At 45.1% G+C, this 13,431-nt stretch overlaps 1 protein-coding gene across 4 annotated transcripts in view; it reads right to left on the bottom strand.

Moving 5' to 3' along the window:
- Positions 1–13,431, bottom strand: part of VSIG10 (V-set and immunoglobulin domain containing 10) — a 55,477-nt gene continuing 42,046 nt past the window's right edge. For 3 of the 4 annotated variants that reach the window (XM_019977347.2, XM_070769589.1, XM_019977346.2), the window contains 5 exons: positions 8,868–9,161; positions 5,673–5,783; positions 5,343–5,358; positions 3,646–3,857; positions 1–2,759 (listed from right to left, as the gene is read on the bottom strand). In XM_019977347.2, the coding sequence (XP_019832906.2) occupies positions 2,704–2,759; positions 3,646–3,857; positions 5,343–5,358; positions 5,673–5,783; positions 8,868–9,161 (689 nt within the window). In that variant the 3' untranslated portion in view covers positions 1–2,703. The remainder of the gene's footprint in view (positions 2,760–3,645; positions 3,858–5,342; positions 5,359–5,672; positions 5,784–8,867; positions 9,162–13,431) is intronic. The other variant, XR_011561181.1, reaches the window with a different exon arrangement.

Raw genomic sequence — 13,431 nt, 5'->3', positions numbered from 1 at the left:
TTTATTTAAAAATAACTTTATTCTATTATCTTAAAAAAACAAATCCATGTTCTAACATCAGGATGAATTTCTCCCAACCCCCCACCTCCATACCAAATATTAAAATGTAAGTAGTGCAGAGAGAGCTGTTTCTTTTTGCATCAGTTCCTGGCCAGGACCATGGTGAGAAATACCAGTTGGCACATGTTGCATCATAATAAATTTTACCCAATAAAGATGATTTTCCAGGTTTCAGTGCCTAGGTTAGGGAGATTTTCCATCATGGGCTTTCCTGCTGCAGTAATAGTAATAGGTATGTGCTTGTGAGAATGGGAACAAATATCAAAGCCACAGGATTATGGGACCCCCCTCCCCAAGGTCCACCAGGTTTTGTGGAAAAGGAATGTCAGTTGCAATGGCCCGGAAGTATTTATCTTCTAGGTTCTGATAATTATATCTCCTGGTCTCCAGTTCACAATTCATTCAGCTAAGTTTTTTTTTTTTTTTTTTTAAAGCACAATGTAATGAGTTGGACTTTGCCACAGAAAGTCTACAAACCACTGTCGACGACGTGCTAGTGGAGTTGGGGATGGGTCATCTTGAAGAACAAACAAAAAGCCCTAATTCTTTAAAAATCCTTAAAGCTTGAAGACACTGCCCCCCGCCCCCAGTACTTCAGCTATTAACTGACCCAACAATATTATCCGTGCACACAGGGCTCAGATATACGTGACAGCAGTCACAGCTCAGCTGGACAAGGGTTTATCATGTTTGGCACCAAGACCTTGAAGCTCCCATTTGCAAGGGGAAAATCCTTTCTTGAAGATTTCCTATCATCAGGTGTGCATGCAAGAGAAGAGGAAGTCACGGGGAGCATTTCCGTCATATTGCAAATCATTGTGTGCCTTCCAGGTAGGGAATTCTTTTTCCCCCTGCCTACAGTTTCTCTGCTTTTTCCTTTTTAAAATATGGTTGCCTCTGCACAGTGGACTGTCAGATCCAGAAATGGATTCATCAAAGACTAGCTCAGTGTTCAATGACTTTAAACACAGCCTGTCTTAAGTATCCCATTCTGAAATGACACTTAGACTGGTGAGAGTGGTTAAGTACATGAGGTTCCATGCAGCAAAAGATCCAGCCCATCAAGAGAACAAGGCCACAGGTATTCCTGAGGGGTGGACACTGCAACCAGCCTCTGACTTCCCCAGTGTTCTGAGCTGAGGACAGGGCTCTCACTTCTGGTGACTTCCTCAGTTTTGTTTCTTCATCCAAGAAAACTGACCTGCCCCAACCACACCGGCAGGGTAACCCTGCAGATAACCAGCTTCTCATCTTAGAAGTCCCAGGCCCTGTTATTGGAGAGGAAAGTTCTCCTTTAAGTCTTGCCTGTTAGAGCAGAATATGCAGTATTAAAGAGTGCAAATTCAAGTCAGATTTTCAAGTTTAGCACACATATTTTATACCCTTAGAAGGTCCCTGACATTTAAGAGATTAGGATGAAATCAGAAAGAAAAGAAAAGAAAACTCTATACAGGGATCTACTGGAAACAATAGCAGCTTCAACTCATCACATGTTATTTTCATTCAGAATTTAGCATTATTGAGCAGCGTATCCTCATAACATCCTTAGGAAGGAAATACATTTTCCTAATCCCATTTCTGAGATCAAGAAACCGAGGCCACAGGTCTACTATGTTACAAAACATTCCTCCTGCCTTTTTCAAAGCCACAGGAGAAAGGAAGGGTGAGAAAGTCAAAATTAATAGTGCATCACCTAAGAGGCTTGTCTATAAATATGAAGCTCTGACATACGTGAGGTTCTGGTGAAAGGCACTTCCTCTTATTGGCCCCATCTCTTTTGAAAAGAATTTCATCTCCAGGAGAGCAAAAATCCGCAGGAGAGCTCTGATGATGCCCTGGTCTGGAACCATTCTACAGAGAATGAAAGGCCCAGGTAGCAGTTTGTAACTGAACCGAGGACATCTTTTTCCCTTCCACTAGAGAAGGCAAAGGAGAAGGAGCATCTGCTAGGCACTTTCACATCCTGCAGGACCTCAGTCCCCACCATAACCCTGTAAAGTAAGTGTGATTTCACCCATTTCACAGATGAGGAAATTGAGGCTCAGGGGAAAGGTAAAGCCCAAGCCCATGAAACAGGCAAGGAGCCAGGTCCAGATTGAAGCCTGGGTGTTTCCAACTCAAAACCCAAAGCAAACTGCCTCCCTCTGATTAACAGCAGTAACTGGCACCTCTTCACCTTTTCAGAGAGCTGATGTTCACCTGGTTCTTCAGCTCACCTAGGCAGTGAGAAAGGAAATGTCCTTATCAGCCCACACTGTTCCTTTGTGTACCGGCACGGGCTAGTTACAGACCTTTAATAGTGACAAAGGACAGTGAGGCCTACTGCCTCCCCCTACTCCTGCTCCCCCATCTCAGCATCAGTCAACCTGGAGAAAGCCCAAATGTAGCTTTCCCCCCACACACTACCCATTCCCAAAGCTTTTCACCATTGTTGAGAAAAGTTACAGTAAATCAAACCAATTTAGGAAAAAAAAAGGGGGGGGTAGGAAAGATGTATGTGTGTTTTCCTATTTTGCTGAGAACCTCCAAACCCATTGCAGCCCTCAGGCAGGGGTGCAAGTCAAGTAAAGCAGAATATGAAACTCATCTTGAACATAGCTTTCCAAGCTTTTAAGACAGGATATCAAAGGACAGTTGTATTCTTCACACTGGCCTGTCTTCTTCTTGAATGATGTCACTCTGCTGCTCACTGCTGTCATCTGTACGGGGCGAAAAGTAGACCCAACTCCTGAGTGGTGCTCTCAGTAGAGATGACTCCATTTCCCCCTTCAGTTTTCTTTTTTAGGAAGTTAGGGGCTGCTAAGGGTTGCTTGTAGGGTCTTAGTTCCCTGACCAGGGATTGAACCTGTGCCCCTTTCAATGGAAGTCTTAACCACTGGATCACCAGGGAAGTCCTTCCCATCGGTTTTCAGTCGCCTTGATTTCCAGTCCTTTACTGGTGAGTTTCATGAATGTGCAGTTGGAGCAGGGTGGGTTTCCCTGCCTTTTACCCATTCTTTCTACTCAGAATCCACTGACCTGCTTGACACTGTCCACATTTCTTGGCTCCTGACATTCCCCTCACCTGGACCACCCTCTGCTTTCTGCTTGCTCAAACTTAACTGTCCTGAAAGACATGCCTCATAGCCCACATCTTTCATAAAATGTCTCCCAACCAATGCATCCCTCTGGGCTCTCATCTTTCTCCTGAGGTCCTGTAAATTGTAAAAGTATCATTCATCAGGCAAGTAATCGTTCCTTTGTGCCACAACTCTACTACCCTTGCAAAGGGTTGGTTAAGTCTTCCTTCTGTTTTCATTTTCCCTTCATATTTTAGTCTGTTCATGCTAACTGCTTTTGGAAAGCCCGTCACCATTGGTCTTGATTTTCTGGTGCCTGACAGTACCAATCTGTGTCTTTCCCAGAGCTGGCCCGCAGTAGGTATTTGTCAGTTTAATTGTTATGTTGGTAGTTAATGGGAGATTCTTAGATTCTAGATTAAACTTTAACTGTCTTTCCCAGCCCTTAAAAAGCAGACCCTTGGAGACTTCTTCCTGGAAAGCCCACCACGACCTTGCAGAGTGCTTTAAAGGGCAAAGAGCTTACCCTGCAGAGCCTGCAGTCCGTTGCCCATCTGGTCCACATTCCCGTTCACCAGTGCGGTCACTCTGTGAATGTGGCCATACTTGGTTATTTCTATTGGCGACTCCTCCCTCTCACTAGCTTCCTCCTCTTCCTCTTCTGCAGCATCTTCCTCCTCCTCCATCTCTTCCTCTTCCGAATCCACCAAAACCATGACATCACCCATGTCTTGCCTCCTAATTTCCAAAAGGGAAGAAATGATCAAGAAGATACCCTGTTTTCTCCAACTTCAGCCCTCACTTGAATAGGGAACACTCGGTTCTCTGCAGCCCCTTTGGTAACATGGACAATTCCTCATGGACTCAACGTGGTTGAGTTGTGAGATGGAGATGATGACCTTTCAAAGAGGTGCTGCCACAGACTGTCTAGATAATCACACTGTGTGCTGGGTGAATTTCATCATCCCCCGTCCCCTCTCCCCACTGTTCGTCTGGCAGGTGACCTCAGGGTCCCAAGCTCTCACCATTTCAGTTCCCCTTGCAGCACGCACAGAGATGCTCTGTTCCTTTCCTGAAATGCCCTTATTTCTCCTCTACTTACTGAAATTTATCTTCCTTTTCATTATTCAAAGCCCTAGTAAAGTCCTCTCCCTCCCCCTGCAGCCTTGAGCTGTGACTGAGTTTGGCATCCACAGCCAGCGGTTTGGCACTTAATTGTCCTCTAGATGATTGCTAGTTCTGCCTCCCCAGCCAGACTGTACATTTCATGGGCCAGTCACAATCCTGTGAGCATGACATTCTCATTTAATCCTCACATCCTGCCTCTGAGAAACAGTTGAGGAAACAAAGGCTCAGAGAGGGTCAGGGCTTTTCCAGGAGCCTCAGGCTTGAAGGGCAGAGCAGCCATGTGAACCCAGGTCCACTTATTCCAAAGCCTTTTCCCATTATGCCAAGCTGCTCCCTCTTGTGAGAAATAAGCCTGGGAAGGACAGACTCATGCCAAAATGACCCTCAAAAATGGGGCAGTACAGGTAACACTCTCCCATGAAAGACGGTGCCAGAACAATGAAATCTCATTATTTGTCCCAGAACAGTAATACCCCAAATTATAAGCGGATAAGAGAAGCGAAGAGTTCCTCGCTCCTGCGCAGGCTCTCCTGGGAAGTCAAGTTCCACTTAGTTGTTTCTCTCCTACTAAGGTTCCCTCCTTTTGGGAGGGGCTTCTGGGCATACGCAGACTAGTTTTCCAAAGCACGCTGTAAGATTATGACTTATTCTTCCTTTTAGCTCTTTCCAGAAAATTAGATAAATACATGAATGACTGAGCTCAACACATTCATGCTGTCTTTATGCCTCAACAACAAACCAGCAACGTGCCTCGCCCTGAGGTCTGGCATTGAAAAAGGAGCACAGACTTTGCAGTCAATCAGACCTGGGTCTGACTGCAGGTATGGCCATCACTTCCTAGATGAGCCTGCAGAAACTGCTTCGCTTCAGTGAGCCTCCCTCACCGTATCTGGAAGACGGCGATGCCAGCAGCACCCTGAGGAGTGTATGATGGGGTCTCTAATAACGCCTGAGGAAGCCCCAGCCCCGGGTCTGGCCCCTGGTGGGTGCCCAGTGGTAGTGATTACTACTGCTCTTATGAAATGTTATAAACAAAACATCAGTGAAAACAGATTATGGAAATTGGTTTCTGATTTGAGTCTAGGGGACACTCACCTGAAAGTGCTTCCTACTGAAAGGAGAAAGGAAAAAACATTAATATCCAATAAGATCTACTTCGGCCTCACAGAAGTTTCTAAGCCAGCTAACAGTTACAAAACGATGGGCAACGAGAAAACTGACCCAAAACGAGAGATGACAGGGTGCTCAGGAAGGGTACTTGGGTGCTTCATTATTGCAAATCTGGACCCAGTTTGGAAGCCTACAGAATGGAGCTTCAGGGGGGAGCATAACAGGGACCATCTTCCCCCACCCACACCCTCTCAGGAAGCCTGCAAGAGAAACAAAGGGGCCCAGGAAGTCCTTACCATTCCGGGAAGCTCTTACCTTTCCAGCAGAACACAGGGCTGTAATACAACAGGAGCCCGGTGATAATGGCCAGTCCCAGCAGAAGCAGGCTCACGACGGTGGCCACGATTCCCCCGATGTTTAGAGGTTCTGCAGACACACCACACCCTTCACTTATCCACGTGATACACACAGCTAGGAGCACAACACCTCTCCTCCCCTGCCTGGATCCTGCTCTTATCTTGGTTTCGTGACCTTGGGTGAGGCATATGACCTCTCTGTGGACTGTGTTAGTCACTCAGTTGTGTTGGACTCTTTGCAACCCCATGGATTGTAGCCCACCAGGCTTCTCTGTCCAAGGAATTCTCCAGGCAAGAATCCTGGAGTGGACTGCCATTGCCTTCTCCAGAGGAACTTCCCAACCCAGGGACCAAACCTTGGTCTCCTGCTTCACAGGCAGATTCTTTACCGTTTGAGCTACAGGGAAGCCTCATGACCTCTCTGTGCTGCTGCTGCTAAGTTGCTTCAGTCGTGTCTGACTCTGTGCAACCCCATAGACGGCAGCCCACCAGGCTCCCCCGTCCCTGGGATTCTCCAGGCAAGAACACTGGAGTGGGTTGCCATTTCCTTCTCCAATGCATGAAAGTGAAAAGTGAAAGTGAAGTTGTTCAGTCGTGTCCGACTCTTAGCGACCCCATGGACTGCAGCCTACCAGGCTCCTCCGCCTAGGGGATTTTCCAGGCAAGAGGACTGGAGTGGGGTGCCATTGACTTCTCTGTAAAGCAAGACAAATATCTCATTTTCCTACTTCATACAGTTTGTGGGAATCAAATGAAGCATGTTATACAAAAGAACATTGGAAAGTTAAAATCTCTGTCTTCATACATCAAGACTGCTGTTAAGGCTACAGTAATTAGGACTGTGAATTACTAGTGCCGCAATGACATGATCAACAGAACAGAATAGGAAGGGACTTCTCTGGTGGTCTAGTGGTTAAGACATTGGGCTTCTACTCTACAGGGCATGGGTTTAATAAGAACAGGTCTATGAACAAAAGGAAACTTGATATAGGACAGACTAGTGAGTAAAAAAGGAACTCTTTAGGAAGTCATATTAGACCAAATGGTTATCCAAACTGGGGGTGGAGGAAACTTGATGTCTACTTCCTCCATTCACCAAAGTCAACTGTAGATGGACTACAGAGTTAACTGTGAAAGGCAAGCAATAAAACATTAAGAAGACAATATAAAAGAATGCCTTCATGACCATAGGATAGATAAGGATTTCTTAAGACACAGAAATGCTAGTGATACAAGAAAATATTCATAAAATCAACCACATTAAAGAACCTCTGCAAATCAAAGGATACCATAAATAAAGCAAGAAGGACTAACTGAAAGATATTTGTAACATGTAAAACAAGGAATTAGTGTGTGGAATTTCTGAAGAACTCCTATATATCTATAATAAAGAGGAAAACATCAAAAGAGACAATTATGGGGAGTTCCTTGGTAGCCCAGTGGTTAGGATTCCAGACCTGAGTTCAGTCCCTGGTTGGGGAAGATCTAGAAAGCCACATGATGTGACCAAAAGAAAAAATTTTTTTTTAATTTTTAAATAAACTATTTTTTAAAAAGCACAATTATATATTTCATAGAAGAAAACTAAATAGCAAATAAACATATGAAATAATGTTCAGCCTTCTTAGTAATCAAAGAAATTCAAATTAGAACCACAGTGAGATTTCATTTTGCACTTACTTGATGGACAAAAATCACAAAATCTGTGGTTGAAAATCTGGGACAACTGCCATTGCAAATGGAAATTAGTATAACCACTTTGGAAAATAATGTGATATTACCTCATAAAGATAAAAATGCACATAACCCATAACCCTTCATTTCTACTTCTTGGTACAGATATGCTGGAGACATATTTGCCTGGGGACCTGGGTATATGTGCACAGGGGGCTGGGTAAAAGATTTTCACAGCAAGACTGTTCATCACAATAACAAAAAATCAGAACAACACAAATGTCCATCAGCAGGAAAATCAACAGTTTAGTTGTGGAATAGTGCTACAGTGGAAAATTAAGAAGCCAGGAAGAGGCATAAAATATAATTACAAATGTCAGCATGAATAAATCCCGGAAAACAAAATGTGGAGTAAAAACAGCAAGTTACAAAAAGACTACATTTGTATAATAACACATTTTTTTCAAAACTCTAAAACAAAAACTAAACAATATATTATCAAGAAATGTGGGAAAAAAATGTGTACATATGCAGCAAAATTTTTCTTAAATAAAACATGAAACTCAGGAGTTACCTTTTTCAGAAGGCCCAGGATGAGACTGAAAACAGGCCTACAGGTAGGGTTGCCAGATAGAATACAGTATGCCCACTTAAATTTGGATTTCAGATAAACAATGAATAATTTTTTTTGAGTAAGTATGTCCCAGGATTTCCCTGGTGGGACAGTGGCTAAGCCTCCAAGCTCCCGATGCAGGGGGCCTGGGTTCAAACCCTGGTCAGGAAACTATCTCACATGCTACAACTAAGACCCAGTGCAGCCAAATAAAAAATAAAACTTTTAAATATTAAAAAGTTATGTCCGATGCAATATTTGGGACATAACACTAAAAAAAAAATTCTTTGTTTTTCTAAAGTGCAAATTTAAGTGAGCAGCATGTTTTTTTAGCTTTGCTGCTATTGTTTTCTAAATCTGCCACACTACCTACAGGTAACTTCAGCAGTGCTGGTTACTGTTCTATATCTTAAATGGGATGGTAGTTTCTTAGGTGTTCATTTTGCTGTTATGTTTCACAGCTTACAATATATAAAAATATCATTATATCTTTTATTTTAGACATGTATTTGAATATATATTTATATGTTTTATATATATATATATATATATACATTTTTTTTTCTTTAGGATGTAACTGATATTAAATAACTTTTGTATCTTCCCTGGTGGCTCAGGTGGTAAAGAATCTACCTGCAGTACAGAAGACCCGGGTTTGATCCCTGGCTTGAGAAGAAATAAATTTTTTATCTTGATACAATAGAGATTTAGGACTGGACAGTAATTTCCCCATCCCTCTTGTCAAGCCACAGGTAAGCAGATATGCCTCCTCCCTGATGGCAGTGACACAAGTAGAGGGAAGCAACAAGCTGTCCCCATGCTGGTCCTCTGAAGCTCTACTCCTCCAGGGTCACTTCCATCACTCACCTTTCACGCTCAGCCAGATGTCCACCTCCCTCACCCCCACAGCATTCTCAGCCCGGCAGACGTAGTAGCCCTCGTCCAGGTCCTGGGAGCAGTTGCGGATAATGAGGGTGGAGCTCTGGCCACTCTGGGTGATGAGGTGGTGGCCGCTGGGCTGGATGATCACCTTGGGCTGGGTGAGGTTCCTCAGCCACATGATCTTGGCAGGGGGGTAGGCTCCAGACACCTGGCAGGTAAGCGTCACACTGCCCCCCACGAAGCAAGTCTTCATGGGCTCAGAGAGAAGGGAGGGGCTCCCTGGCCATCAGGAGAAAGTAAAGAAAGAGAAACATTTAAGGAGATTCAAGCGGTGACCTGAGAAGTTCAAGAACGTTACTTGTTTTGGAACAAAGAAACTCCAGGAATATCTGTACCACACCTGGTCTCGTATAATAATAAAAGATAATATTTGTTGAGCATTTACCATGGGCTAGGCACGCTATGTATTAACCCAACTAGTTCTCAACAATAATCTTGTTATTCCCATTTTGCAGATGGGGAAACTGAGGAACACAGAAAGTCAAGTAACTTAAAGTCACACAACTAAGGAAGTGAGCAACTAAAATTTAGGGGGACCACCTGTCCTGGGTTGCCCAAGACTGAGGGGATTCCCAGCACCTGGGGCTTTCAAGGCTTGTGAAATCCTAGGCAAACCAGGATGAACTGGTCTGTGTAAGAATGGAACCCAAGAAGTCAGGCTTTTGTGATCCACTTCTCCTTACTTCCTATGTACTAGGCTTCTGTGTGTAATAACCACACTGATCAGATAAAATACGGGCACACACCCTGACAAGGGTGTTTCAGGGGACAGGAGGGCACCTGAATTAGTTTCCTGTTGTTGCTGTAACAAATTGCACAAACAGCTTAAAACAATACAAATTAATCCTCTTAGTTTTATAGTTCTGGAGGCCAGGCATCTGAACTAATCTCACAGAACTAAAGTCAAGGTGTTGGCAGAGCTGGTTCCTTCCGGAGGCTCAAGGAGAGAATCCATTTCCTTTTTTCTCAGCTTCTAGAAAGAAGCCACCTGCATTGTTTGGCTCATGGCCCCTTCCTTGAATTACTCCTTCTGCTCGCATCTGTCATAACAAATCACTACCACACTGACCCTCCTGCCTCCCTCTTATGAGGAACCTCGGGATCACAATGGGCCCAACCAGAGAATCCTGGACAATCTCCCCATCTCAATATCCTTGATCACAGATGCAAAGTCCCTTTACCATGTAAGCAAACAAATTCACAGGCTCTGGGGGTTAGGATGTGGATATCCTTGGGAGGCTATTCTTCTGTCTACCATAGGTCTGTCCTAGAAAACTCAAGACTGTGCATCCCTGTGGCCTTGGGGTCTGATTTAAGGGGGTGACGGGGAGCCATGAGATCTACTATGAGGATCAGTCTGTAGCCTTCACATGGGAAGCCTTTCCCCCTAATGCATATCCTCTTGGGAAGGGTAGTGAATTCATCTTGGGAGGACTTATTAAATCCATATTTTCAGCAGCTGAGGAATACAGAACAGCATGTTGGGTTCCTGCCCAGGAGAGTGAAACTACACACTTCCCCTTGGCAGTTGTTCCAAGAGAGAAATCTAGGGTTTCACTGCTGGTGTCCAGGGAAGAAGGAAGGGGGAAGGGGGAGGGGGCTGGGGGTGGAACAACCTCTCTCTAGGTCGGGTCAGCAGAGGAGAATCGCCCAAACCTGGTTTTGCTCAGAAAAATCACCTGTGAACACCCCTTCTTGAATCAACTATCAGATTCCCCCCATGTTGTTGCTAAATTGCTCCTTCCCTGCTTGTGGTTAACCAGAATTTCCTTTGGGGTCACAAAGCCGACAGCAGTGACAAGCCTCATCAGTATGTTTGTATTTCAGGGTCCCAAGCCAAAGTTTGAGAAATGGCCCCTTCTTCCTTTACTAAAGGCAAAACAAACAGTCCCCCAGTGCACCTCCCCTGCAACCCAAAGATACGTACTTTCACCAAACACAGCATTCACCCCTCAAAAAGCTATGTCACCAGCCAGCTCGGTTAGAAATTCAGAGTTTTGCTTAAGACGATGCTGCATGCAAGGGTGGGGCAAGGGTGGGGTTGGTGCTGCGGAGCCTCACAGATCTGCAGGAGATGGACAGCATGCTAGAGCCCTCACACCTGGGGTTCCATAACACTGCAGCTTGTCATGAGTTGGTTTCTTCAGTTTTAGGGGGCCTACATGCCATATAATATGGTAAAGGACAGGAAAGCCTAGCGTGCTTCAGTCAATGGAGTCTCAAAGAGTCTGACATGACTGAGTGACTGAACTGAACAGAACACGCCATATAAAGAGGGATCTGGGAAGTTCTCTGGTAGTTTAGTGCTTAGGAGTCAGCGCTTTCACTGCTGTGGCCCAGGTTCAATCCCTGGTTGGAGAACTAATATACTGCAAGCCATGCAGCAGAGCCCCCCCCCCCAAAAAAAAAAGAAGAAAGGAAGAGAAAAATAAAGAGAGATCTGGGCAGCAGGAATCCCTGAGAGCACTGCTTTTCATCAGCTTGGGGGCTATGCTGCCCTGCATCCCTGGGTGGATGTTAGGATTGCCCTTCAGTGATGCTCTAGTCCTTCTGTGTGGAATAATCCAGAGCCCCTCAACCCCGAAGGCATTGCTACGCAAGGTGTGGTCCTCAGACCAGCAGGATCAGCACTTCCTGGGAGCCAGTTAGAAATTCAGTCTTGGATCCACCCAGACCCAGAGAGTCAGAATCTGCATTTTTGACCAGCCCCTCAGGTGACCAGCATGCACATCCAGGGTCGAGTGCCCATGAGTGAGGCGGGGAGAACTGGATGGCATCAGAGTTGAGAAGGGTCCTGGCTATTTCCCTTGCTCCTGGAATTGGGAAAACTTCTGGTCAGCTCCCTTTTCCAGACACATTTCTTAGCCCTGAGCACATATTTAGATTCAGATTACAGGTCAAGTCTCAGGGGCCATAGGAATAATGACTTAGGCAAGATCTGCAAATAAAATGAGAGGGTAAAGGCAAAATAACAAAACTCGCCAGCTGCCTCTGCCAATTTCAACCTCTTTCAGCATCAGTCCATCATTTATTCACTTCCTGGGACTTACGGTCCACAACACACTTTGGGCATTTCCCGTTATGTACCACCCTGAGTGTGTCTACTGCTTTCTAGCTGCATGAGTCTGGGCAAGTATTTCACCTTCTGTAAAATGGAGCGTCCTCCCAAAATTTGTGTTCATCTAGAAGCCCAGTATGTGGTCTTACTCAGAAATGGAGTCTTTGCAGAGGTAACTAGTTAAGGATCTCAAGATGAAATCATCCTGGATTGAGGGTGACCCAAAATCCAAGGACTGGTATCTTGTAAGAAGAGGAGAGGGACTTCCCTGGCACTCCAGTTGTTAAAGACTCCATGCTTTCACTGCAGGGGTGCAGGTTAGATCCCTGGTAAGGCAACTAAGATCACATGTGCCATGTACCAAAAAAGAAAAATGAAGAGGGGAAGGCATAGGGAGACACACCCACAGAAAGGAAGGCCACATGAAGACAGACGCAGGCACCAGAGTGATGGAGCCGCAGGAACACACAGAGCCATCAGGAAGTGGAAGAGGCCATGAAGGATTCTGCCACAAAGGCTTTGATGGGAGCATGGCCCTGCCAACACCTTGATTTCAAACTTCTAGCTTCCAAAACTGAGAGAGGATAAACAGCTGTTGTTTTAAGCCACCACCAAGTTTGTGGTACTGCAACTCCGGGAAACTGATTCTGGGGGATAATACTGCAAGGGCTCAGCTCACCAGCTGATTGAGGACTGAACAATATGCTGTGTGCAAAATACTCGGCACCTGCACAAGGTCTGCACTCAATAAAACATTACTGTCTCTATTGCAGTTGGCCCTAGAACAACATGGGGGTTGGGGGGGCCAGTCTGTATGGAATCTAAAATCCATGTCCTGCTATCTCTGCCTCAAACACAAAGAAAATGACTCACCCAAGGACAGGAAGCTGAAACAGTTTTGGATAGCATCAGGACTCAAACCCTAGTTCTTTTGATTCCACATCTTATGCTTTCTAATCAGACACAAACTTTTCCCACACTGAGTTGCTGCTGCTAAGTCACTTCAGTCGTGTTCGACCTTGTGCGACCCATAGACGGCAGCCCACCAGGCTCCCCCATCCCTGGGATTCTCCAGGCAAGAACACTGGAGTGCTTGCCATTTCCTTCTCCAATGCATGAAAGTGAAAAGTGAAAGTGAAGTTGCTCAGTCGTGTCCGACTCTTCACGACCCCATGGACTGCAGCCTACCAGGCTCCTCTGTCCATGGGATTTTCTAGGCAAGAGTACTGGAGTGGGGTGCCATTGCCTTCTCCGCACACTGAGTTAAAGATCTATAAAATGAAAATATAGGTACTATATTTATTGGGGAAAAAAAATCCACATGTAAGTGGAACCTCGCAGTTCAAACCCACCTGTGCTGTTCAAGGATCAGCTGTATTGTGATATTGCCATTTTCTGGTTTAAGTGTGCCAGACTTCCCTCTCCAAGTTT

Source organism: Bos indicus, chromosome 17 (genome assembly GCF_029378745.1).
Source record: "Bos indicus isolate NIAB-ARS_2022 breed Sahiwal x Tharparkar chromosome 17, NIAB-ARS_B.indTharparkar_mat_pri_1.0, whole genome shotgun sequence".
NCBI classification, from domain to species: domain Eukaryota; kingdom Metazoa; phylum Chordata; class Mammalia; order Artiodactyla; family Bovidae; genus Bos; species Bos indicus.
Note: the sequence above shows the minus strand (reverse complement) of the source record. Positions and strands in the feature narration are given on the sequence as shown.